General features: G+C 45.2%; 1 protein-coding gene across 1 annotated transcript; it reads left to right on the forward strand.

Annotated features, from left to right (window-relative positions):
- On the forward strand, positions 1-27844 carry LOC104561939 (alpha-2-macroglobulin-like protein 1). Its single transcript, XM_062007728.1, has 35 exons — positions 1-68; positions 1806-1992; positions 2330-2492; positions 3222-3274; positions 3585-3605; positions 4997-5150; positions 5562-5646; positions 8167-8287; positions 9043-9160; positions 10213-10322; positions 10638-10808; positions 12145-12369; positions 12467-12530; positions 13063-13208; positions 13362-13511; positions 14031-14228; positions 14877-14964; positions 15611-15764; positions 17519-17747; positions 18089-18212; positions 18410-18531; positions 18950-19001; positions 19390-19473; positions 19861-20037; positions 20351-20432; positions 21058-21214; positions 21854-21928; positions 22095-22266; positions 22705-22919; positions 23512-23727; positions 24144-24259; positions 25377-25467; positions 25754-25822; positions 27018-27120; positions 27804-27844. The coding sequence occupies exons 1-35, from the start codon at positions 1-3 to the stop codon at positions 27842-27844; spliced, it is 4401 nt and encodes a 1466-aa protein (XP_061863712.1).
- The last annotated feature ends 101 nt before the right edge of the window (positions 27845-27945 follow it).

Below are 27945 nucleotides of genomic sequence, written 5' to 3' on the forward strand. Positions count from 1 at the left end.
ATGCGGACCATCATTTTCCTGTGGGGCACTGTCATCCTGCCTAGTACAGCTGAAATGCCTGCAACACTGTAAGAACCTCAACTGCTTCAAACACACGCTCTGGCCTGGGGGGAGTCCTGGGAGGGCGGTGGTGTGATAAAAACAGGACAGAAATCCTAACACCAGGAATGTTTTTCCAGAGAGGAGTCATTTCTCAAATTCCCAAGGTTTCACTTGGTCCTCCTTCACCCTCTCCCTGATATTCCCCCTACTACTTGGCTCTCCCTTTTTTACCTTTGATGTAGACCATGGATTTTTGCAGGTACTCAATCAGAGCAAATCTGTCAGCTTTCTGCATGTGTTTGATTCTAACCTGCCAACATTTTGTATCTCCTACTGTGCTCCAGAATGTATCCTTTCAGGCTATGCTTTTCTCCTCAGAGGCATAGGTCACGGTTTAAATCTTTAGGAGATAAAGCTGAGTGCCTTTACAAATGGGGAAAATGTGACCTCAAGGTATCTAACAGGGATGCTTTTTGGAAATACTGCTTGGTTCAGTAAGCTGTCTGCTGTCCAGCCTATATACCAATGTTTCTTGTAGATTCATGAGAAACTAATTCAGCTTAGCTCTTGAAATCCTTTAATGACAGCCCCAGAGATGCTGTACTTTTATACCTCAGAAGGCAAGGGCAGTGTATGGGTTGTCAAAGGGGTGTAAGAAAATGTTCCAGAGTAAAGGCTCATTAAGAGTAAGGAAGGTATAGGATGTTCAAGCAGTGAGTCTTTAGTGTTTATCCCACCCTTTAGCCCAGTGGCAAGAGGAAGTGTCATAAGTCAGCTTAAGTAGGAAAATCAAAATGTTATTGGCATTTGTTATCAGATCCCCTAATATTAGCGGCAAACAAGCTGCTCAACTCAGCGTGACAGCACTCAAACATGAAAGCCCTCAAGGCTCCTGGCCAGCAGGACTTTGAGTCTTCTTTGCCAGGGTGCTGAGCTAAAAACTGCCAGCAGATCACGTCCCTTCCTCCTGCTCTTCTGATCTTTCCAGGCCCTGCCCTCTTGCTGCTGCAAAACATGCCACTGGCTGTACAGGGGCAGTAAGCAGGAGGAGTCAGTGGTAAGAGTTTTCAAATCTACTCAAATGTTGCCTTTTCTTTGGTCCTAGTTGCTGCAGTGTAGTATAAAATGAAAAAAAACCACCCCAAACAACATTAACAGCTTCTCAGTGTTATCCAAGGGCACAACTATGAGAGCAGCCACAGAACTGTGAGATTCAGCATAAGAGAGCAAGAACAGGAGTGAAAGGAGCTGAAGACAAAGTGCTCATGAGATTATGTGTCTGTAACATGAAGCAAGGACACTGGGTCTCATATGCATGTCATTGGTTTTGAGCCCAAGAGTAGCTGATTGGACAGAAAGCAGATAACCAACCAAGCACATAACCAACCATATCACCAAGATGGTGATATGCAGTGTGGTTCAGTGAAAAGGCTCAAGTCTCAGGAAAGCTGCAATGTAGCCAGGTTCTGCTGCTGGTCACTTTCATGATATTGGAGGTGTCTTCACCTTATTTTGACTTTCTATTTTTACTTTCTGTTTTTAATGACTGTATCTTTTTACATGTGTGTGCAGCATGTAGTACAGTGTTAATGGCTACAATACCTATAGATGAGAAGAATGTCATGATCTTGTCCCACTGGCATCTTGAGAGTAGAATAAAGAGACCAGAAGACCTATTAGAACATACTCAAATCCTACGGTCAAAATCTGTCCTCTTAGAAAACCAGTTTCACCTGACATTTTTGTTTCCCCTTTTTTAATAGAAACTATGCCGTGGCAATACCATCTCAGCTCTACTACCCCTTTTCAGAGACAGTGTGCCTGCAGCTCAGCAGAAAACAAGCAGACCTAATCCATGTGACAGTAACCTTGCAAAGCAGAGCTGGGAATGAGACTCTGATCACTCAGTCCATCTCTCAGCTCACTTTCTTTCATTGCACAAGTTTCCAGGTGAGGAAGATATTTCGAAGGGTTGTCAGTAGGGTGGATAGTGCATGAGTTCTGCTCTTGCTGGGCAGGAAGGCAAAGAATTTTGTTCTTCCCATGGGGACATCTTAATCAGGCACTGAACCTTCTACTTCAGCCTGCATAGGTCTGCCGATGTCCTTCCTACTGTGTAGTCACACGGATACTTTCCTCTTCTAGAAAACATTCAGAGAAGTAATGTGAGGTCTTTTGGGGCAAGAAGAACTGGAGCAATATAAAAGCAGTGACAATCATTATTCCAAAAGCCTGAGGATCCATGAATAGGATCCACTCTGAATGACAGTTAACCTTATGCCTGCAGGTCCCTCCTCCGGTTGGAAACCCCGATGAAGTGGCTTTTATTGCTATCACAGTTCTGAAAGCCAGCTCAGAGCTTCAGAAGAAACAAAAAGTCCTAATCAAGCACGCAGACAAGAAGACTTTTATCCAGACAGACAAACCTGTGTACAGACCCGGACAGACTGGTATGGACAGAGTGCCATGTCTTGTGAGAGAACTGAGCAGTTCTCAGGCCACAAAATTGTCTGGTCTGCAAGGGAGATGGCTCATGGGATTCATCTCCCTTTTAGTCTTTGAAGAATTTGAGGATATTTTGTCAGCATGGCACGTGTGTTCTCCAGTACTAGACATACTTCGACAGCATGCCAGTGTGAGCAGGTCTTGAGTGTTTTTGCTGATATGTGAGAAAAGGTTGAGACACCACTGTATTATATTGCTGATTACTCCTATCAAAGCCACAATAGTCTGTCAGTACCCTAAATCCCTCTCTCCCCCAAACTTCCTGAGACAAGGGTCATAGTCCTGCAGACCCCATCACTGCCCTAGCACAGCTCAAACCACTGTAAGTTACAGCTGCTTGGCCCATGACTCTTCACCCCTTCCACTGACATGACCTTCACTGCAAGCAGGACTGCGTGTCCCGCTGCAGGTCCAATGTCCAGAAAAATGCTGTTTCTCATCAGCTCAGCCAGCCTTCCCAGAAGCCCCACACTGCTTCTCCTACTACTTTTTCTCTAGCAGGCTGACAGCCTATGACAGGACTTTGAGCAAAGACCTAGGAGAGAATAGCTCTAGCTTCTGCCCACATCACCTCAGTAAAGCCCACAGACACATGTTTCTTAGTCATCCATTCTTATTCTTATCAACAGACTTGATTTCATTTCAGCCAGACTTGTTTTTGTTTTGCTCTATAGTCAAAGTGCGAATTGTAACCTTGGATCAGAACTTCATTGCCAGCAACGAAACAGTAAGTCAAGAGGGGAGAAATCCCTGTGGGGGTCTGTGGGCTTTGGGCTGCTTCCATGACTTCTGAATCAGTGCTTGGCCTCGTGGCTAGGTGACCCATCTGTAGACAGCCAGTCTCAGTGTTGCTTTTGGCATTTATAAATAGTGTTGAAGAGCACCCGCAATACAGGAGCTGCTCATGATGTAAGGTCACAGGCAGTTCCTGGGAATTGCTCAGGGAAGACTGGATTAGGGGATAAAAAATGCCAAGGAGGTGGATGGTAACTTACTTGAAAGCATCCCAACAGTAACTGTTGTTTCCTCCTCCACAGAAACATCTGGTGGAACTGAAGGTAAAGTACCTACTTTACTGAAGGTAACTACTTTATTGAAAGTGGTAATCTCTTCTCACCTTAGGGAAGACGCAGGTTTGGAGATGATGGTGGGGAAATAAAGCTACAAAAGCAAGTTACCTTAGAATGACTGGGAACAGTCAACTTCTTGCCCTTCTTTCCTTCAGTATCTAAACAAGTATGACAGTGCAGCACCATGATGCCGGCCACATAGGGATCCCTCAGTAATGATGGATGCTACTGAAAATCAGTCCAGCAAACTTCTAGAACAGTCACAGGACTTCTAGTCCCTCTATTAAGAATTCAAGATTTGTGAAAATCCTAAAGTCTCTTTAAGGAGACTTTTATTTTTCACAAAATAAAAGTTTGAGCAGGTAATGTTGTAGCTATGCAGCTGGAGAAACTTCCTAAAGCAGCTTTCAGGATATTGTTCTTAAAATTTGTTAGTTTAGTTTCAATATTGTAAGTAAAATATGGACTGCAGTCACTTGAGCTAAAAAAAAGATCCCTGAAAGCAGTGGGAAATTTGTAATGACCCATGCAGAGAGGTCACAGTTCAACAAGCAACTGGCAGTAGCTAATGTACGTTTGCATGCCATACCCACAAACATGTGGTTTCTGAGACACCTATGCAGTGCTTTATGACAGTTTACACAAATGTAGCATCCTGATCCAGCATCACCCTTTTAAACAACAGTTCCCACTTGTTCTATGTTTATAAAGCATCCATCAACTCATCACTACATCCTTCCTGGCTGGGCAATGTGACTGTAGCTAGTAGTTGTGCCTCTTGCCCTCCCAAGAACGAGCAGTGGGAGAACATTGTCCACTATGGACTGACTGTGACAGTCAACAAAATCTTCAAATGCTCTCACATCCCACGTCTTTATATTCTCCTATGCCTCATGGTCTTCTGCATGAAGTCCTGGATTAATTTCCCTAGACTTTCCTGAGGATTCAACACATTAGACTTCCCAACAATCATTCCCAAGTATCTTATGTCTTAGGCAGCATGTTCTATCAAGATTGACCCTCTTCACAGTGACTTAGGGCCTATATCAGCCCAGATCACCAGAGGGGCTTCTAAGAGGGACCACCTTCTGTCTCTTAGTGAGACAGGCAGGCAGTAAACCATAGTTTTGCATCAGCCAGTGAGACGGCAGTGCCATCAGCGTGCAATCGTATGATAAATTGACCTTGTCAATGAGACAGGGAGAAAAGCTCTATCCTCTGCGAGCTCAAACTCACCTGAGCACTGTAGCTGTATCACAAACCTGGGCTCTCAAGACAAGGGGATATATCCTCAGATCATGCTGTGATAGCTTGGACATCCTACAGAAGAATCTCTTTTTGTACTGAGAAGTAACTACTCTCTATTACTACCTATGCAGGATCCCAAAGCAAACCGAATTGCACAATGGCTGAATGTTACACCTGTGGGAGGCATTGTGGATCTGTCTTTCCCTCTCGCTGCAGAAGCATCGGTTGGAGAGTACATCATCAAAATGCCTGATCGCACACATACCTTCAGGGTAGAGGAGTATGGTAAGAGTCTCAGGGAGCTGATGGCAGCAGAAAAAGATGTATTTCCCTCAGCCCCCCTCTCTCACACAGAGCTGACTGGGCCATGCAGCTGGGAACAACTGTGCTAGTTGTACTAGCACCTGAGATGTCCAGCTGCCTGCCAGTAGATGTAAGCACTGGCTCTCACTCAGGCCCACTAGCTTTCTCCTCTCCTGTGTCTTGAGGATGGACTGATGCACTATCTCACAGCTGTGCTTTGAGGAAGCTCTTTGCTTCCAGCACAGTCTCCTGGTTGGGCTACTGGTGCATTGCTACCAGGCTCTGTGCTAGTAGTCAAGGAAAAAAAGGAGAGACTTCTTTTCTGCAAATAACCATTTGGGGAGAAGTGAAACTCTGTTCTCACTGAATTATATTTCTCTTGTTTGCACACAGTGTTGCCCAAATTCAGCGTCTCCATCCAGATGCCTCAGGTGGTCACCATCTTGGAGGAGAGCTTCCGTCTCCATGTCTGTGGCATGTGAGCTGACTTACTGTGGCAGAAGGTGCATTCTTACTGGTTTGGAAACTGCACAGCTATGAATAACTGAGCTTAAAACGGTCTCTGCTAAACCTATCCCCAACCTAAAGTCTGATACCCTGGGATCATTTGCTAAGGAATTCTCCTGGATTCTTAATTTTCTCCATATTCTCTCTCCCTTTTTCTTTCTCTGTGAATTTGAAAGTGAGGCAGAGGATTGTCTCAGTGGGGCATGTGCCCTACAATACAGTACCTCTGCTGCATTCATTAATGATAGTATGGAAACCATAATGTCTCAGCCTGTGGCCGCCACAATGTTCCCTAGCTCACCATTGTCTTTTGTCTCAATCTGATGAAGTAATTTTAACTTCCTGGCCTCTGCTGAACTCATAGAATCATAGAATCATAGAGTGGTAGGGGTTGGAAGGGACCTTTAGAGATCATCCAATCCAACCCCCCTGCAGAAGTAGGTTCACCTAGATCAGGTCACATAGGAACATGTCCAGGCAGGTCTTGAAGATCTCCAAGGAAGGAGACTCCACAACCCCTCTGGGCAGCCTGTTCCACTGCTCCGTCACCCTCACAGTCAAATAGTTTTTTCTTATATTTCCGTGGAACTTTTTGTGTTTCAGCTTCATCCCATTACCCCTTGTCCTGTTGCTAGCTACAATAGAAAAAAGGGATGTCCCAACCTCCTGACAGCCACCATTTAGATATTTGTAAGTGTTAGTAAGACCAGGGGATTGGAGTGCTTGTCCTACAAAGAGAGGCTGAAGGAAATTACTTTTTTAGACCTAAAGAAAAAACAAGTTTCCCCCCCTATTCCTGCCCATATATAGGCAATGAAGACAGAGCCAAACTGTTCTCAAAGCTCAGTATCTCCTCTTCTCTAGACTAAACAGCCCCAGTTCCCACAGCCTTTCCTTGTATGAAAGATGTTTCAGTCCCCTGATCATCTTGGTGGCCCCGTGCTGGACTCTCTCCAGAAGTTCTCTGTCCCTCTTGAGCTGAGGAGCCCAGAACTGGACACGGGACTCCAGATGAGGCCTCATCAGGGCAGAATAGAGGAGGAAAAGAACTTCCCTTGACCTGTTGGCCACACTCTTCTTGATGCATCTCAGGATGCCATTGGCCTTCTTGGGCACGAGGGCACATTGCTGGCTCATGTTTAGTTTATTATCAATCAGGACTCCCAGGTCTCTCTCTGCAGAGCTGCTCTTCAGCAGTTCAACCTCCAGCCTGTACTGGTGTATGGGGTTGTTCCTTCCCAGATGCAGGACTCTGCACTTGTTGAACCTCCTGAAGTTCCTCTCTGCCCAACTCTCAAGCCGGTTGAGATCCCACTGAATGGCAGCACAGCCTTCTGGGGAATCAGCCTGCACTCCCAGTTTGGTGTCATCAGCCAACTTGCTGAGGGTACACTGTGTCCCCTCATCCAGGTCGTTGATGAAGATGTTGAACAAAACTGGCCCCAGAATCAATCCCTGTGGAACATCATTGGCCACAGGCCTCCAACTTGATTCTGTGCAATTGATCACCACCCTCTGAGCTCTGTCATTCAGCCAGCTCTCAATCCACCTCACTGTCCACTCATCCAAGCCACACTGCTTGAGCTTTCTGATGAGGATGTTATGAGAGACAGTGTCAAAAGCCTTGCTCAAGTCAAGGTAGATAACATCTGCTGCTCTCCCCTCATCTAGCCAGCTGGTTATGCACTCATAGAAGGCTATCAGTTTGGTCAAACAGGATTTCTCCTTGGTGAATCCATGTTGACTTAATGCTGATTCTATGAATATCTGGTCAGCGTAGTACAAAGGCAGACTACAGCTCATGGTAACAGGTTATTGCAGTTGTGACAGACCTCAGATAGTATTTTTGTAAAACTGGCTGCCCAGGAGTTAACTCTTTTTTTTGTCTTCAAGAGACTGTAAACCTGCAAGTGATGAACCAAATCCAGCTCTTGGTGGATAAACACTGTAGACAGAGCCAAGTGCCCAGAGGAAAGGGCACAGGCTCCTGCACTGCTAAAGGTTAACAGCCAGGTGCCCAATCTAAGAGTGCTGCAAAAGATACAGGGGAGGCAGATATCTTGACAGCAGTAGACCATATGATCAGTTTGAAAGTTGGTCTCCTCATAAATAATAACTATGAAAATCAAGTCATTTTCCCATAGGATTGATAATCTTACATACAACATGTTGTAACATGAGAGTTAGGAGACATCCAATGTCACTCTGAGATTGTTGCTCTCTCCTCCTATCCCTTTTCCGCTTTCAAATACAATTCCCTGAAGAACTCCAGACAAGCAGTCCATAAGGGGAAAAGCATCGAGAGATCTGTTTTCAGCATAAATGGCTGAAAAACTTCTCTGAGAAAAAAAAAAAACACAACAAAAAACTCATGAACCACAAAGATTCTGCAGGGTACTGGGTTGTATAGCTGCAAATCACAGGCTAAAGCTGATATTATTCACCCTTGAGCCAGTGTTTCCTTATGAGTGCTTTCTGCTCTGTTTTCCAGGTACACATATGGGAAACGAGTCCAAGGTACTGTGAAGGCTGTTGTGTGCCGTAAACATATCCGCTATAACTGGAAGTCTTCCAAAGCCAAGCGTAGTATTTGTAAGGATTACACTGGTGAGGTGAGCACATGGGGCATCGACTCATCTTGCAAAAGAGAAGAATATGCCTAAAGAAAAGGAAGAATACTGAAGGAAGGAGTGGGACAGACACCAGCTATTGAAGCAGCATGTTCTTTTCTTGGAAATGGATGACTGATATGTCATTAATTCCTCAGTATAGCAATGTTAGCACCTCTCAGTGATTTCTCTGACTGTACTCAAAGAAGTATATGTGGGCAAGTTAACTATTGCAGGTTTGCCTATAAAACAAGTATTGCCACAGGGCAATATACAAATGCTGTCCACATTGATTCACTTCCACTGGATGTTTTTAGCAGCAGCTTTTAATCTGATATAAACAGTGATGTTCTGGAGATATATCTAAGCAAAGAATTTCAGGTTTTGGCCTAGACTTTGTTCATTCATTTCTGGGGTCGAACGGATGTGTCTGTATTTGTTTATATATTTTTAAGTAATCCTGTATATACCTTGAAGATAAATCCTGCCCTAGTAGAAGAAATCATGTTGTGAGGGAGAAATGACAGATTATGTTTGCTATTGGCACATGAACAAGTGTGAAAAGATGAGACACATGTGAAACAGCATCTTGTGTGACTGCTCCACAGAAAAGAAGTATGTTTCACAATAGTGTGGGAATTGCTCTTTTAACTCAAGTGTCATGTACCTTTAGACATCTGGGTCTTGGGTTTGATCTGCTCTGCAGAAGAGACTAGTGCACACATAACTGGTTAACAGATCCAATTTTGCATCCCCAGACGAATGAGGATGGCTGCTTTGCCACTGAGGTGAATATTAAGATTTACCACCAGAAGCGTGGTGACAGTTATGATTTCAACCTGGAAGCTGTGGCTTTTCTGACAGAAAGCGGAACAGGTAGCAAAAACTGATTCTACACTTTGTGGAAAATCTTTAACTTTGCACTCATAGTACATGCTTGTCTTTGGGGTTTCATTTGGAAAACTCCTTATGGATCCTTGTGTCCCTCCATTAAAACACTGGAACTTTCTGCACCAGCTCCCATGGGGTCAGGTGTTCAGACAGTTGTGTCTTTCCTGTGAACACCATGAAAGCACAGATGTTCTCATGTAGCATATGACCCAGGTCTGACTCACACAGGGCATGTGAGTTCTTCCAACTGCAGTATGGACTTTATCAGTGTGCTTACTCCTCCCCAAGCTGTTTTGACCAGTCCAGCTCTGACTGTCACCGTGGTTTGGCAGGCATGGGCAAGAGTTGCTTTTTCTCATCTTTCAGTCCCAGTAGAAATGTGCACAGAGGTAGATCAGGCCAGATTCTTTTCTTCTTGAACTGTATTTTAGGAAAGTCCATTGGAATGAGGAGATACTCAGAGCAACCAGTGATAACCAAGGTTGAGACTGTGTAATGTTAATAGCTCCTTGTCAGGTTCTTATCTACATCCCAGACAGGGAGATGAGGCCACTTGTCCAAAGTGGCTATAAAGTTTCTTCTCTTACAAAATTTTACAAATCCACCCTTACAAGAAAATGTTTTGCAGCCCTTTGCTGAAAGCAGTGCCACAGATTCACTTGGCAAACAACTGCACATTGGCAGATAGGCACTGTATGACAAGACAGCAGACTGTAAACTAATGTGAAGGCAAGGAAAAATGCTACCTTCTAATGACTCAGCTGTGAGAATGAGATGAGATGAAAATGGAAGTGAACAATTATGAGTAGGACCATCTTAAAGTCAGAAAGAGCGTTTGCAAACTGTCTGGCAGAGACGTCCTGGTAGACTGCTGTCACTGTTGTCAAAAGCATACGTGCTAAACAACTCCTGAAGTTACATGGAGAAACTACAATCCCCTATGAGTGACAGTCCATCCCTTACTGCAGCCCATTCAATCTTGCTGCCTTTGCTCTGACATGTTACATTCACTTGCATGCACCTCCTGTCTTTCCTAGGAGTGGAGCTCAACACCACTGAAAACTGCAAGGTCACTTTTGATATCGCAACTCTCCAATTCTGGGGGACAAGCTACTACTATCAGCAAGGAGCTCCCTATTATGGGAATGTAAGTGAATAGAGCAGAAATATTGAAAACCCAGCAGCTGGGCCTAAGGCACAGAAGTATTGAGGGTTCCCCTTGCTCTGAGCTCACCAAAGCTGCTGGCACAGTCCTCTGTCCCAGCCTCTCATTTGACATTTCTCCTGAGAGATAATCCTAAAATGTGGCCACAGAATAGGCATATGACTTTGCTGGATGAGATTAATGGGGAGGGGTTCATACTGAATCTTTTTGCAGAGAGAGGAACTGGGACTTCTACTGGAAGACGGATACTGAATCCTGAGGCCTTCAATTCTCTGTCTGTTCTCTGCATTGTTACAGATGGAACTCAAAAGTGCCAATGGGATGCACTTGAAGAACAAGGAGGTGATTCTTACAGTGTCCCATGGTAGCAGAAAGCAAATCAAGACCTATTTCACGGATGATGCTGGGATGGTGTCTTTCACTTTAGAGACATCAGCATGGGACAACAGCAGTAAAGTTCTACTGCAGGTAAAGCCAAATAATTACATTTCATTTGGATCTGGCAATGCATCAGATATATAGTCTACATTAATGTTTCAGTATAGCCAGGAAGACAGAGGTATGGAGAAGTGAAATGATTCTAGGGCAAGAGGAAGAACCCATAGCAGTGATAGCATTTTGGACCGTGGTGGCAAACTTAGTCCCTGAACAGTCAGGAGACATGATAAGAAATAGAGCAGTGGACAGAGGCCCCATGAAGTTCTGATCAAGGTCTACCTACATAGCATTTCTCTCTGAGGTAGAAAGGGCTTTGTGGGGTTGGCCAGGGACAGAAGACAAAGGAAGAACTCCCACATGATATGGAACGGGAAGTTAGGAAAGGAGTTAAGGAAGAAGCATCTGAAAATACATGTGGAGAGGAAAATGTCAGCAACCAGTTTGCACTTTATTTCCTCATAGCACAAGAGTTTAGGAAGAACCTAAGATACAAGAAGCAGAAAACTTAGGAGAGAAAGAAGGAAGGCTAATAAGGAAGCTGTTGCTGCCAGCCAATTTGGAGCAGAGGAGGTAACCAAGATAGAGATGCCACTAACTGCAAAGTGACAGAGGAGAGTTTGCATCTGCTTTCTAATGAACTTGTCTGGTTGTAGGGTTGTAGGTTTTGAATACCTGTCCTATCTAAACTTCAAGGTCAATACACTTTGAGGCAAGCTTTATCTCTTTATCAGACCGCATACAGTATCATACATGATGGATCCCAACCTTGCTGGAAGTCCACAAGATGTTAATATCATAGTCTCAGTACAGATAGGTCACAGGTCAAAGATGAGCAAGGCAAAGATGAGCAAAGATGATCTTCAGTTGTCTCCTCCCTCTACCCTATGGATCAGGAAAAGTGCTAAAAGAAATACAGTGTGTGAGTGAAATAATACTGAACAGTGAATTACATTATCGGGGCACATTCATACTGGTATTTTCCCTACATGTAACAGATAGAAGCAAAGGGTTCAGTGATTTGAATTAAATGAGGAGGGGTCTATGGGAATCTCTGGTGTCTGGTATCAGTTTGATTCAGGGACTCATACAGTACTCTACATAGTCTAACAATCTGTCTTGTTCCCATGGTAGCAGCAGCATTGCAGAAGCTCAGGCTATAGCCCAAGCCCTAGTAGTACACAGGTCCCTGCCTCTTGTTTAAACACTAGTTATCCAGGAGCATGGTGGAGCAGGCAATGCCAACTCCACAGGAATGGACTTAGGTGGAAATAGACACCTTACTCCAGCAGAGGTCAGAACCCACCGCCCCATGTTGGTTTTAGCAAGTGAAATCTTAAGGCATTAAGCTATCTTTTCTGTGCCACAGGCAAAGACCCAGCCAGAGGACTTAAGCAGTCAAAATGTGAGGGTGTCCTATGGCACTGCATCCCTCACACTGAGGGCCTCCTACTCTTCCAGCCACAGCTCTGTGAGGATCCAGCCAGCGCAAGCAATGCTGCCCTGCGGGGATGCACAGCAGGTCACTGTGCACTACCACATCCTAGCCACAGAGCTGGGGAAAGAGGCTGCCAGGGCAGACTTCTACCACCTGGTGAGTGCAGGGCAGCGCTGGCAGTGAGGCTGTGTTAACACAGGGCCCTTTGCAGAGGAGGCACTATAAGCTCTGCACTCTGTTCATTACCCTTTAGGTTTTGTCCAGAGGATCTCTTGTGCATCATGGGCGAACAACAGTGTTTCTTGATCCACCATCAGGTAAGGGCATCTAAGTACCATGAACAGATTACGAACCAACAGGAAAGCCCTTCCAGGCTAAGTGGAGAAGGGGAGAAAAGAGATCTGAGACTAACAGGGAACAAGAGAGCTGGCACGAAAAATAAAGAGGAACTGGCAAACATGCTATCTCTCTTTTGTCTTTTAATTTCCCTATTTGGGTGTTTACGGTTTTTTTCTGATCAAATTATTAAATTGCCAGAGTTTATCTGCCAAGTAGGAATTATTAGAGACCTCTGGGAAAACTCACAGAGTTGGACTCAGGTGGAAAGTGATTTCTCTTCCAAGTGCACGCCCTTGCCAAGATTCCATGTGGTGTAAGGTCACTGGTACAAAATGGCACTGACCCACATCCTGGTCTAGCTATGGCCTCTTCAGAAGCAAGGCAGAATAGTTTTTATCCAAGTAACTGTACAGAAGTGTTATAGAGGGTGGGCATGTTGTTGCTGTAATTCTTGGAGACAAACTTCCTTGCCTCTTCCTATGGATTTTCTATTTCTCCTTTTTCCTTCAGGTCAATATAATGGGGTTTTCAATGTCACTTTGCCCATTGATCTCATTTCACCCATGGCTACCCTCTTTGTTTACACTGCCTTCCCTGAGGGACAAGTGGCAGCTGACACCTTCAGTCTGAAAGTATCCAAGTGCTTCAGGAACCATGTAAGTAGTGGACAAAACATAAGGGGGCAGGTAGGCTGGAGGGTAGCTAATCAGTTGCAAATTGGCAAAAGATGTCCATCAGAATCCAATAGCCAGTCTCCTCTTTCCTCCCTCCATCAGTGTCTTTAGTTCTTCTTTCTTCTGCTGTTCCAGGTGAAGCTTGGCTTCTCAGACACAGTGGCTCTCCCAGGATCAGCTGTCCGTCTCCATTTGCAGGCTGCACCAGGCTCCCTGTGCAGCATCCGTGCTGTAGACCAGAGTGTCCTTCTTGTGAGGCCGGAGGCTGAGCTATCCAGGGATAGCGTGAGTCACTTCAGTGCTGTGCATTGCTAATACTGGAGAGGTGCTTTTTGGGTACCTAATTGCAGGTGCTGGTTGATAAGGTATAGCAGATAAACCAACAAGCACTTGAATGAGAAGACATGGCTTAATGAGAAAAAAAGAAGGCCAACATCAAACACTGGTCAAATTTTCCAGTCTCTATGGAAAGAGCAAATAGAATAACCTACTGTCATTCTCAAGTACAGCCCGAGTTTAACATCATTGTTAGACTTTGAGCCACAGTAGCAACCAGATGGCAAGAGACTTCCATCTCTTGAACCAATCCATGACAGTGCTCTGAAGATCCATACCCTAGAGGAAGTCCATATTAATCTCTGATGCTATGCATGTAAAACTTGTGGAGGGTCAAAAGGAGGCTGGGATTTTGTGGCAGGCAGGATCTGAGCTCAGCCTCTGAAGTCACAGTAAATCTCATGATAGGAATGAAAAAACTCCCACCTCTCACACTGACCTGTACTGTTTTTCATTCTCTGTCTACAGGTATATAATCGGTTCACCTATTCTCAGGAGTATCCCAGCCCCCTCATAGACTCTTACAGTGACTATTGTTCTATCCACAAGAGCCCAGGAATCATCAGTTCCCCTCAAACCACTCTTACACCAGGAACAATATCACCACTCACATACAACAGATACTCTTATGCAGTGTCTCAACCAGATGTTTATGAACTTCTGAAGGTAAATCTAATTTCCAGAAAACATAAAATACCAGAGATCAACCCTTTTGTATCCCAGGTCAGCACTGGATAGCTTCACAGATTAGTGTTCCTGTAAGTGCTGTCAACTTCAGGTTCTCAATTAGCCAAGCTTCTGAACTAAGAGATCTCTGACACTCCATGCTTCCAGCTTGATAGATACCCACCAATCAGGTGGATCCTTAGAATCCAGCTCAAGACCGTCAAACTTTCTAGAGGCTGGAAGGAGAATGAAGTGACAATCCAAGTCAGAGAAATTTGGAGGTTGGAAATATACCTTAGAGAAAGGAGGACTGGAAAAAAAGAAGTAAAGAATAGTAGAAAGGAACAGCAGGTGAAGGATGAGAACAAGTCTGTGTTAGGGTGGGCAGCAAACTGTGGTGCCAAAATAATGACTTTGTGTGTGGGCATGCACACATAAGTGATCACCCCCACAATCCTGACTGGAGAAAGCCCCCTTTGGAATAAGAGGTCAGGACTAGGCTTTGGGAGCAAGGTGGTTATGCATTCAGGCTGAGGTGCCACAACACAGGGTGGCTGACAAGTTGGGAGGCAGGGGCAGAGATAGACCCCCAGCCACATCACCTTTTCCACTAAAATTACTTTATTTTCTTCCCCTTCTTTCCTCCAGAATTCAGGTCTAACATTTTTAACCAACCTTAAAATCAAGTCTCCAATTGAGTGCCGCACCCAGACTACTTTCTACTATGACTACATGTGTACATCTCAATTTATCCTGTTTCTTTGGAAATCATGGGTAACACATAGGCTGCACAAGGGCAGCTGAACATGTGCTGTGCTGAGGAACTGGTGATGGCTTTCAGAGATGAGTGGGAGGTCCATCTGGAAATGTGCACCACATGAAGAGGGGAAGGGTCCTAATACGTGTGTGTGCCCAGTGCACTGGAGGAGTGTATGGGTGGCTGCATAGGAAGAACTTGTTTGGAAGCTGGCAAGCAGGAAGATAATATGGTCAAGGAGGGAAATGAGATGACTCTCTCAGGAAGGAACATCTCATTGTATGACTGGGAAAGGTCTTTCTGGAAACCAGAGAATGAGCCAAGATTGGCACTGGGCGATATCTCAGTCTTTCTGCAGGGGCTGAGAACAGGATTGTGATCTGATAGAGTTCCGCAGGGGGAAGCAGACACATACCGGAATGCACATGGATAGTACAATCCAATCCAATCCAATCCTAGATTGTCTCAAGGAAAGCAATAGTGAAGTAGGTTGAGGGCATCTTGAAGAGGACAAGAGGGACTGGAATGGGAGTGGGAAGGATGGAGAACTGAGCCTTTCCCAGCTGAACTCTGTCCTGATTTCACAGTTGCTCTGCCTTTGACTGAATGTCTGTGTTCCCAATAGCTTACGGCGAGCTGGAAGACTCGGACAACTTGGACCCAGAAACAGATGCTGCTGTTGAACATGCTGAGTCCGAGCACGTTGAGCTGAGTAGTGAGTCAGGGCCAGTACGTACCTGGTTTCCAGAGACATTCATCTGGACTCTGGTTCCCATCAAGTGAGTAATTCCAGGTTGTGGTTCCACATGGATCCAGACCTCCTACCATTATTGTGTTCTGCTCCATAAAGAAAAAGGAGGTGTGAAGCAATGGATAAGGTCAATGGTTCAGTTCCCATCTCTCTTTGAGAGTTTCCAAATGATCCTGGGGAACTTAAAATCTCAGTCCTTAAAATTACAGTCCTATGGCATGGAAGAGGCCTTCAAAGGTCTGTAGCTCAATAACTTGTGCAAGATAGGTCCAGTTAGATCAGGTTATAGTCAAGTTCTCTGTATCTCCAAGGACTAAGATTTTACAATCTGGGCACCTGTTCCAGTGTTTAACCATCCTCATGGTATTTCTTACCTCAAGCTAGAATTTCCCATCTTCAAACTTCTGTTTGTTATCTTTCATCCTGTCAGTATGCGCCACAGAAGAGACTATTTCTATTGTCTCTACACCTTCCCAATAAGCAGCTTTGGAAAGCTTAAAGATCTCCTCATACACTTTCCCTTTTAAATTTGAGAACTGCAGTTCTTTCAGCCATTCCTCGTACTTCAAATGTCCCAGCTCTCTGACCATCTTGGTAGCCCTCCATCAGATATATTCAAATACGTCAGTATCTTTCTTATACTGGAAGGCAAAAATGGGTCACAGTGCTCCAGATGTGATCTCACAATACAGAAACACAGGGGGGAAATATAATTTTTTCTCAACCCAGTGCCTGCAGTTTTCTTAATACAGTTCAGAACTAGATGGCCTTTTTTTCTGTAAGGGCACATGAGATGTCTTATGCTCAACTTGTTACCCACCAGGACCTTCACCTCTTTGTCTGCAAAGTTGCTTACTAGCCAGTTGCTTACTAGCCTAGCCTATACTGTTGTATGGTACTATTCCATTCCAGATAAATAACTTACCCGTTTTCTCTCCAGCATATGAGGAACTTCTCCCCAACAGAGTAGAGACTTCTAAAAATAGCAAAATTAGTCTGCTAATCTTGCTGAGCATGTCCTCTCTCCTATTATCCAGGTTATTAATAAAACCGTTAGGCAGTATTGGCCCAACTACCAGTCCCTGAGGGATGCCACAGGTAAACAGCCACCAGTTGGACTTTGTATTACCAATAACCATCCTTTGTCCACAGTGGTCCAGTGAATTTTCTGCTCAATTTATCATCCACTTAACCAGTCCACACTAATGTGGCTACAAAGATAATATGGGAGACTGTGTCAAAGGCCTTGCTTAATTCAAGTTAAACAGCATCCACTGTTCTCTCCTTATTCACACATCTCAACTTTCTTAATGCTCCCATGTGCCAATGCTCTCCATCTGTAAACACAGAATTTCTTCTTCTCCATCTCATTTGGCTGGATTATGCCCATTTCAGAGCAGGGGTCATCTGTTTTGTGTATGTAGATCTGTAAGTGACCTTTATAATGATGACTGATGAGCTGTGGTTGGGAGTTTGGGTGATAGTGTGGTGGAAGTCCCTGACACAGGCTAGGTGCATAATGTGGACTCCTGGGAGCCCTGTGTGCTCACACAAAACAAGAATTTGAGATGCAGCACTGTCCAGAAGCAAAATTTTCGTTTGTATTTGCATCTCAATCCTTCTTTGCCCATATATTTGCTATCCTTCTCTTACTTCTTTCATTTCCTAGGAATCTTCACACCTTCACGCACACTTCCAGTTCATAGTCCTTCTGCATTTGTCTTCCGAAGAGAAAACTTTACAGGTATGGGGACAATCCCTTCCACTCTGCTTTCTTCTCAGTGACTCAGGGGCTGCTGAGCTAGGTGTCACAGTACCCGACAGCATCACAGACTGGAGAGCCATGACCTTCTGCACCTCAGACACCCATGGGTTGGGAATCTCAGAGATCACCAGCCTGCGGAGCTTCAAGCCCTTCTTCGTGGAACCCATCTTGCCCTACTCTGTCTTCCGGGGAGAGTCATTTCCCTTGAAAGTCAAAGTCTTCAGCTACCTGAAGCAGTGCATGGTGGTGAGTGGCTCCCTCCAGGATGGTTTTTGGGCAGGGGAATGTGTGGTAACAGTATTCACTGGCCCAGAGAAGGAGCTGCCTCCTCGGTCATTGGGCAAAAGGCACCAAGGAAGCTTTTCATAAAGCTCCATTCAGAGCCCTGTCTATCCAGCTAATCCCTCAAGCTCAGGCCTACAGGACTGCAATGTCCATAGGCTTTTGGTGTCCCACAGATATTGTAACAGAGCCATCATTACACTGATCCTAGGCATCTGGGCTTGGCTGACATTTGGATCAAGGAGTTGAAAAGAAAAATACAACAGCTGCTCTGTAACTTGATCTCCCTTTTGTTTCACCTGCAGCTCCATCTTAGCCTAATGGACTCCAGAGATTTTGAATTTGTGCATGCAAATGACAAGTTCACTTTTTGTCTGTGTCCTGATTCAGTAAAAACATTTTTCTGGGATGTGAAGGCTACAAAATTAGGTAAGGGGACAAGGGACAAACAGGAGTGGGAGACACTGACAGATCTCCTTGAGGAAACCAGAGCTGAGCTGGAAGAGAGAGTGGCCACGAAGCACGAGTGCAGCAGCCTTAGGCACAAGTGTGAAGCACGGGTGAGCAGCCTTAGGCTGAAATAAGCATGGATATGCCAACTGGCCTCTTGATGTTCTGTTCTTTAGGGAAGGTGAATTTCACCATCACTGCTGAGATGGTGGAGCAGAAAGATATCTGCACTGAGAAGACAGCTGTTGTGCCAGAGTCTGGAGGGAAGGATGTGGTGGTTAAACAACTACTGGTGAAGGTCAGAGTATGCTTCAGGGTCCCAGCAAGGTTGGGGCAGGCTCAAAATGGCCCAGTGAACAGCTCTGGGCAGGGACGGTCAGCAGGCAGGTAGACAAGTTTCTCAGGGAGGCTGGTCAAGTAGTGATTCTAAATGGCAGGCTGGGCTGGGGCTTGAGCTGAGTTACTTCTATTCTATGGGACAGGGATGTCAGAACTTCCTGCCCTGGGGCAATGATGGCAAAGGCTATGGAGCAGCTTAGAATCCTGTTTCCCAGTGGAACTCCACTGTTGTCACGCATAGCCCTGCAGTCTGTGGGAGGCCCTGTGCATGTCCCACGAGGACAGAAACGTGGCTTGAAGGATAAGTTCAGTGCTGCACAGCTGCTATCTCACTTTACTGCTCTCCCTTCTGAGCTGATTAGCCTTTTCTCCACCAGGCAGAGGGTCTGCTGGAGGAAAAGACCCACACCTCACTCCTGTGCCCTAAAGGTAGGTGCAGGTATCCCAGAGACAGGGACTGTCTTACCACTGAGTCTGTGCATGTGCACAGAGTGAGGAGGCTAAACAGAATCAATGTGGTGTGTGGACACCTCCAGGAGAAGCACAGGCAGAGGAGAGCCGGGGGTTGTGGAGCTTTTATGGGCAGGCAAAACCATTAAGCCCTATTCAGTACTACAAAGTCCTGGCAGCAGCCAGTCACTGACTATCCACATCAAACGTCAGAGGGTGGCCTGATTCCTGTTTCATCCTCTTTTGGACCCCGATTTCACCAACTGATGAGGTGTTCCCAGCCTTGTTTACACCATCTCCTGAGAATGCCTGTTGGCCTGCCATCTTCCTCCTGCCTGTTGTGTTCTAATGCTTTTGCTATTTGCAGGAACTTCAGCTTCTGAGACAATCAATTTCACTCTGCCAGAGAATGTGGTCCTTGGGTCAGAGAGAGCTCACATCTCTTTTTTAGGTGAGATTTAGGAGAGTCTTGGAAAGTAAGATTTTTCCCTGCAGGAGTCTTTTCATCTGTTGCCACAATGTCTGCTTTAGCAAACAGAGTAACAAGAGGGAATGTGTACAGTGAGATGTGATACTGGGCCTTTATGTTTTTCAGAGGAGCATCCAATCTCTCTCATACAAGTGATACTGGGCCAGATGGATGTATCATTTCACCCAGATAAGGGAAAGATTGACAAGTACTGTATCACAGTTCCTACAGGGAACTATAGGCATTAAATTCACTCTAGTGTGAGCAGAGGTGAACCGAAACCAGTTTTAGCAGGTTATCTGAAGACTAGAGTTTTTCTACATGCAAAAATATTGTAAAAGCTCCCAAAGCTGTGATTCTGTCCTACAGGTGACATTTTGGGGACAGCACTGGAAAACATAGATGAGCTCCTCCAGATGTCCAGTGGCTGTGGTGAGCAGAATATGGTTCATTTTGCTCCCAATGTCTTTGTCACACGATACCTTGAAGAAACAGGACAATTGACTCCAGAAATCAAAGAGAAGGCAATTGGCTATCTGGAAAGTGGTGAGTTGATTTCTACTTATGTTGGATTATTAAACTACAATAGATTGTTTGATGAGGATCTCAGCAGAAGCTTGGTGCCAAACAAGACTTGTGCAGCATCACTTGCCTGACACCATGGGAATTACAGCAGTATAAATCAGGCTGTTGTGTCTCAGCTGAACACAGGGTCCATGGCACCCCTCTGAAAGCCCTTTGCTGGATTCCTTAGAGATAATGCTGCTTATAATGGCCATCAGGATTGGCAGTGTATGTTGTCATCTTGAGAACACCACAGACACAGAGCACCTTCACCACCTCCAACCTCTTCTCACAGGGTATCAGCAGCAGCTCCTGTACAAGCACAGAGATGGATCATACAGTGCCTTTGGGGAAGGAAGTGAGCCAGGAAACACATGGTAAGCAGAAAGATCCAGACACAGCTAAGGAACAACAGCTTGACCTGGCCAGGTTCAAGATGGCTTAGATCTTGATTTGGGGAAACTGAGGGAGTCTGAAGATTCGAAGTTTTGAACAGAAACCACTCCTGAGACTTTCTGGAACAGAACCATGATGATGAGCTGACTCGAGCTACCCCTGTTTGATTATTTATGCTTGGGCACCCTAACTGAGTCTGATTCGGAAAACATGGCTGCAAAGGCACCTTCTTTCCAGGTTTTTCCAGAATGCTTTGTGCCCAAACATGATTGTGAAATAGGCTGAGTGAGTTCATTAAATATCACACAAATATCACTTGGCTTTAAATCACACAAATGCATCCTGTTAGAAGTGGCAGAGCTCCAGAGGAAGCACCAAGCTCTTGGTGAAATTTTTCTCTCTTCTTGCATATGGATCTGAGCTCAAGTTTCAAGAGCATCTAACTCAAGTGCATTGCTTACAATTCTTCATCTGCACAGAGGCTCTGGCCTGCTGGCATTTCTCCAGGGATGAGATAGTGGAAGAGACAGAGACGCTTGTCTGCTACTGGAGGTGGACATCAGTGAGTGGTTCAATTTTATTTTCTTCTCCCTCCATTGGCTCTAGGCTTACTGCCTTTGTCCTCAAGACCTTCAGCCAAGCCCAGGACTTCATTCACATAGATGAGCAGAATATAAAGGATGCTGCCAGTGCCTTGATTAAAAGTCAGACTCCATCTGGCTGCTTCAAGAGTGAGGGGAAGCTCTTCAACAATGGTCTGGTGGTATGACATGTCTTCATTAGGTACCTCAGAGCTTCTTCACTTTGGTCCAATTTAAGTGTCAAGAACAAATGAACTCTACTGCAGGAAGGAGGCTCTGATATGCTGTTGACAGGAATATGTCCCCATACTTTCAGAAACACAGCCCTTGTGCATGCATGGACACATGCAGAGTACCACCGTTGTGGACCCAGCAGCAGTTCAGTGGCTAGAACCTCTTGATAATTAATACCCTAAGTGAAGAGAATGGTACTTTTCACTTCCCCTTGCAAATGATACCTTGCCACTGTCCTTGCCCTCAAGTGAAGTGCCATTTTGCAGCAGAGTAGTGGGAACATCAGTTTCCCCTGGCACTGGAATCTGCTACTGAAAATCTTTTACAGGGGAGGGGAAAGGGGAATGTGTTCAGCGGAGGGAGGGAATCAGCTGTCCAGAGGAGCTTGGGTCACTGTGGCTGGGAAGTGCTCTGGTAAGCAGAACCGACAAGAGTAGATACCAGCCCTGGCACTTCTTTAGCAGAAGAAATAGGATGAGCACTGTTGCGTGTGCTGTCTTTTTCTCAAGGAGCAGAAGCCTCTGGAAAACTTCACACTCTCCCTTCTCACAGCAACTCTCCCCTTCTCTGTGTTCTGGTGGCTGCAGGGTGCAGTGGAAGAGGGCCTGGGGCTGAGCTCTGTGATCATCATGGCTCTCATCCACTCTGGGATGCCGCGCTCCGTGAGTACAGCAGAAGGGCCGTGCTGTACCAGCACTATAGTGGGACCTTACCAGCTTTCTCTTCATGTGGCCTCTCCCTGTTGCCACCCTCTGTACACACCTCAAAGCTGTTTTCCCTCCCCATTACACCCTGCCACCAAATGATGTGCTCTCAATTGTATCCTAGGACCCAGTTGTGTCAAAAGCTCTGAAATGTATAAAGGATCTGGTCAATGCTGATGTTAGCAGTTCCAACCTCTATGGCCTGGCACTAGCCGCAAACGCCTTCACAGCAGCAGGTGATAAGGCCCTCAGGCAGAAAATCCTCAAAAGATTGGATAAGGCTGCCATAATATCAGGTACCAAAGACTGTGGGGTGGGAGAGAGGGTCACTGACAGAATTGTGCAGAGATCCCAGGGCTGAACAACCGAGTAAATAAACAGCAGGAATGGAGGGCACTGGCAGAGCTCTATGGCTCAAATAGCCTCCATTTGCCAAGCTGTCATAGTCTATACTCATGCTGTGAGACAGACTTTCTCTGTGGATGATCTCACAGTCCTGGTCTCCCAGTCATCCAAACCAGGGGAGCTTCATGGATGTTGCAGAGCTCTTTCCCAGCCTGTAGGCCTAGGTTTTTACTGGAAAAGCAACAAGTGGGAGGTGAATAGGAAGATTATATGCACCCATACCTGTCCCAATGTACATATTCACTCAGTATCCAGACACGGGCTGAGCAGGACCCCAAAGTCATTAGATTCAGCTACACACTCCATAAGTGTTCCCACTCCACCTCTAGACGACCAAATATTCTGGAGTCAACAGTCCAAACAGGAAGAAGATTCCCTGTATTGGTATCGGGCTCCATCTGTTGATGTGGAATTGACATCAAGTATCCTCATGGCTCACCTTTCAAAGTCAAGTTTGTCATCAGACGAAATCAGAAAAGCATCCCAGATTGTGTCTTGGCTCACCAAGCAACAAAACCCTTATGGAGGCTTTGCTTCAACCCAGGTAATCCCCTTGAGCCATCATCAACAGAGAACTTGCCATCAGCTATCATTTGTGAGAGCAATGGCTTTCTAGTACAGCCCATAGTAAAAAAAGAGGGGGGGAAAAATGAATCTCCATCTTCTAGGGGTTGGGAAAAGGTGAATATTTTTATTTCTCTGAGGTAATTCCATGATAAAAGTCCAAAGCCTGTTATTGTCAGCTGTTATTGTGCTGTAGCTGCAGTATGGGAGGAGGGACAAAGGGTAATGGAAAGAAGCTGGAATGCAAAAAGTTCCATTTAGAAGTAAGAAAAAACTATTTTACTCCAAGGGTGAGGGAGCACTGGCATAGGCTACCCAGGGAGGTTGTGGAGTCTCCTTCTCTGGAGGTCTTTGAAACCCACCTGGACACATTCCTGTGTGATCTGACCTAGGTGGACCTGCTTCTGCAGAGGGGTTGGACTAGATGATCTCTAAAGGCCCTTTCCAACCGCTACCATTCTATGATTTTGTGAATTTATGAGGAAAAGGCTAAGGACTGGGCACGCACAGGAACCAGGGATTCTGTCTGTGTGTTTCACAAATAGGATCCCAATGCCTGTCTCTTTCCTCAGGACACAGTGGTTGCTTTGGAAGCCCTAGCCCTGTATGCAACCAAGACTTTCAGCAAGGATGGTCCTTATCTTCAGGCTTCTCTCTCTTCTGAGGGTTTCAACCAAAACATTCAAGTAGATAACACCAATCGCCTCCTGCTGCAGACAGTGGAACTGCCAGCTATTCCCCGAGATTATACTGTGCATGTACAGGGCCATGGCTGTCTTTTTGTGCAGGTAAGGAAGCCAGGGAGAAAAAGTCTGTCTGGGGAAAAATCCTTGGAAGCCAGGGGACCTCTCACTATGCTAGCCAACACCAGAAACAGACCTCTACAGTGACTTGCAAGAATCTGGGCTTCAAGGCTGATAGGAGTAGCTAGGATCCAACAGCAAAGGAATACCAATTATCAAAATAAAATCTGGACCACCTCCACAGTCAGAGATGCACCTCTCATCCAAGAAGTGCAGTGGACACTACCAGGAGCAGAACTTCCACTTCCATCACATAGTTTTCTCTTGCACCAGTGCAAGACAGCGAACAGCAAGCAAACACTCGACAAGGATTCTCTCCAGAAAAAAAAAAAAAAAAAAAAAAAAAAAAAGACAAGTAAACCTGTTACTCTGTGCCAACTAGCTTCTTTCTGTCCTGGCAGGCCATTCTGCGGTACCACATCCCTCCTCTGAGGAGTGACATCACCTTTGCTGTTTCTGTGCAGACAGAGTGCACCACACCTGATGCCATCCAGTTCCCTGTCATCATTCGTGCTCGGTAGGAGACACTCCATTGCCCTTTGTCTGCCTTGTGTTAACAGGCTTCTGGCACCACACCAGTCTCTTGATGGCCCTTCACTCATGATGTCCAAGCACTAATATGTCCCCATTCATGAAATCATAGAGTCACAAGTCTCTTGATGGCCAGGATTCCCCTTCACTCATGATACCAAGTGCTAACATGTCCCCATTTATAGAATCAGAGTCATAGAATCATTACAGTTGGAAAAACCCTTTAAGATCAAGTCCAACCACTAACCTCACACTGCCAAGCCCCTCACTAAACTAAATTATATCATTCAACTATGTTCTTCTCCTTACTTTGGTGAGAGATACAAGTCCTCAGAGGGATGGATCAGGCTATAGTCCTATTTCATTACAATACCAGTCACCATCAGCTCTTCCAAGGTTTATGGGTCTCACCCTCTTCTAGGATTAGGTCTCAAAACACTAGTGATGTGGGACACATCAGTAGGTCCTATTCCACTTATTCCTAAGTCTTCTGACTTCTGTTCCTGGTTGACTGTCACACCACCCTCCTTTTAGACAAGAGGAAAAGGCCTCAAGTTGTGCCAAGGGAGATTTAGATTGGATGTTAGGAAGAACTTTTTCACTGAACATGTTGTTAAACACCGGCACAGACTGCCCAGGGCAGTAGTGGAGTCACCAGCCCTGGAGATATTGAAGAGATATGAGATGAGGTACTCAGGGACGTGTTTTAATGGTGGGCCTGGCAGCGATAGTTTAGTGGTTGGACTTGATAATCTTAAAGGTCTTTTCCAAACAAAATGATTCTATCATTCCCTTGCTGAGCCCCTGCCTGACTTGGGATAGAACTGCCAAGACAGCAGGCAGAGGATGTGATATTCCCTGCCATGCCTAAAAAAGGTAACTCCAGGGGTCTTCCAAGGAATTTATTCTCCTTGACTCAGCACAATTAAAAGTGAGATCAGGAGACGCAAGATTTCTTACAGTGCATGAACAGGAACACTTACAGGAGAAACACTGGATGAAAAGGCAGAATCTTCCACCTGAGTACCAAAGCTGGGTTGGATCATCTGGAGATCACGGCTCAGAAATTAACATTAGTGCTATCCCCTGGGTTCCTGCTGCAGCTACACAGGGAACCGTGTGTCCACCAACATGGTCCTGATCCAAGTGGAGCTGCTGTCTGGATACAGCCCTGTGGCAGGTTCACTGGAAGAGGTGAGACTGTGAGTTTGTGTCCAGCTGAGATGGGAACAGTGATGAATGTTCTTCATGAAGAATTGTATGCCAAATTGTGATTGTTCCTGTGAGCTGAGAAACAAGGTACTTTTCTTCCCAAGAAATCTTCATATCCAAAGTCTCTTCCAGGCAGCACCTTGCCTTCACCTACCCCAAGGGCTTCCTTGGCCATGTGAATATTTTGCCCATACTCTACAAGGACAAATGTCCCTGAATTTTTCTGCTTTCTAGGAGAGTATTTCTGACATTTTACCCCTTTTTTCAGCTAAAGAAAATGCCTTTAGTGAAGAAAGTAGAAAGCAAAGCTGATCAAGTAATTCTCTACCTGGAGGAGGTGAGTGGAATCGGGGCTATCATCATCATTAAAAGGACTACAGACTAGTAGATAGATTTAGATTATTCTTGTACTTAGGTTCCATAAGTATTCTAAGTATCTAGAGATGTCGTTCCTGCATACCAGCCACATTTGCTGACCTGGAGAAGTGTGCTCTGTCAGCTTGCAGTAGTTCAGCTGTGGAACCTATATACAGGGACATTTGAACAAAATGAAGATAACTCTGATGTTAAGCCTATGTCTTTTGGCACTGTTCAGAGACCGTTGAAAGTCCATACAAGTGTCTGATTAGGGAGGATCCACCTAGCAAATTCAAGCAAGTCTGAATTCTTAGAAAACCTTCAGGCAGCTTGAATGTAGTAGGGAGTGTCTAAGATTGCTCATGGAGTTTGCCAAGGTCACTCAAAATTAAACCATATGAGTGTGTGAGCAGTAGTACTAACTCTACAGCCTCCTTAATCAGATTAGAACCACTTCAGCCTTTCTCTAGCTACATGGATATATAAACAGCACTAGAGACAAGACCTGACATGAATTTAGAAACTTCAAAGAGTACTTCTACATTTCTGTGATTCTTTATCCTCAGTTGTCAATAAGCTAGCCTCATAAAAAGTGGGTTCTTGTTGTGTGGATGTCTTAGATCTGCAAAGATGCTGCTTTCATATGTCGACAACAGAGAGCAGAAAGGTAGCATAGAAAGATTTCAGCTCAGGATGCCAGGTAGCACAAGGTAGAACCCAGTCAACAACATGTCGTGTAGCTACTACCATCTAGAAGATGTTTATCCACACTTTGCATTCATCCACTTAATGATGAGGGCTGTGCAAGAATAAGAGAATAAGAGCTGCTGAAATGAGGCTGTGTGTAAGAAAGTAGACACTGAGGCAAGATGCATGAAGGAGCTCAGAGCTGAGCTGGACAGGAATAAAGGATTGGTTGGATACACTAGTGCTACACTTAGATACTTGATGCATACTGACTCTGTGGGTTTGATGTCTCATGAGTACAATTTGGTAACCAAAAATGGGAGATGGACACAGAATGTGAAGTGAAAGATATTTCTAAGATGGACTGGAAAGCAGAACAGATCTGTCAAAGTGTCGATGCCTCCATGGAGCCTGAGTGAGGGCAAGTGGAAAGGATTGTCTTAGAGGACTTTGGTTCCAGCTGTAATCCTTGCATTTCTTGGTCTTAGCTGACCAGAGAATCTCACACCTACACTTTGCTGGTGCAGCAGGACACACAAGTGAAGGAGCGCAAGCCAGTTAATATCAAGGTCTACGATTACTACATGCCAGGTGAGCTCAAATGCTGTGCTGCAGAAACCACCCAAAAGTAACCACTGGAAAGAAATTTTCTGAAGTTGTCAAGTCTATAACAATGACATCCTTGATATGTTTATCTAACTGCACCTTAGAATGTCTCCAGTGATGGACTTACCTTCTTGGGTTTCACAATGGTAGATTCTTATTTCCCTGGTCCCAGAACTTGCAAGTTGAAGTTGACATGTCAATCCACTTAGGGTCTAACTCCCAATAAGAGGTGAGCAAGGAGCTCAGAGCTGTGCTTTTGCTCACTCATTTTGTGGGAGGCAGCAAAGGCGAGGGGATGATTTAGACGAGAGCCCCATTAGAACAATGATGCTAAAAACAACTTGTCCTCTGTTCTCTGGGGTCTCTAGTGGTAGGAAAACCTGGAAATGTATCAGAGATCGCTATTGCTTCAAAAAGTGAGGAATCCATAACCGTAATGGAGCTTTTTGGGACATATAGCTCCAAAAGATCACAAGTTTCGTGACTTGGGTGAATCTGATCTAGCTGCACACACAATCTTTGAGATACATCAGTAGTTTCATGCATCACAGTGAAGTGGAGTCCCTGTAAACTCAGGGAATGTCTCTCCTAGAAACCCACAGTGCTGAGTTGCCTTAGTGAGTTTTTGGCAAGCGTGTCTCACTAGCACTTTCTCTCTTGTTTTCCAGAAGAAACTACAGTGATGAGCTACAGTGCTCCATGCAAGTGAGGTGAGGGCCCAACACCTCTTTTGTCATCACAGGCATGGTCCTGAAGAGTGTGGAGAGGGAGGGAGATGCAGGCAAGGGCCCTTGGTCAAGAAACTTGCCA

Source organism: Colius striatus, chromosome 1 (genome assembly GCF_028858725.1).
Source record: "Colius striatus isolate bColStr4 chromosome 1, bColStr4.1.hap1, whole genome shotgun sequence".
In the NCBI taxonomy this organism is placed as follows: domain Eukaryota; kingdom Metazoa; phylum Chordata; class Aves; order Coliiformes; family Coliidae; genus Colius; species Colius striatus.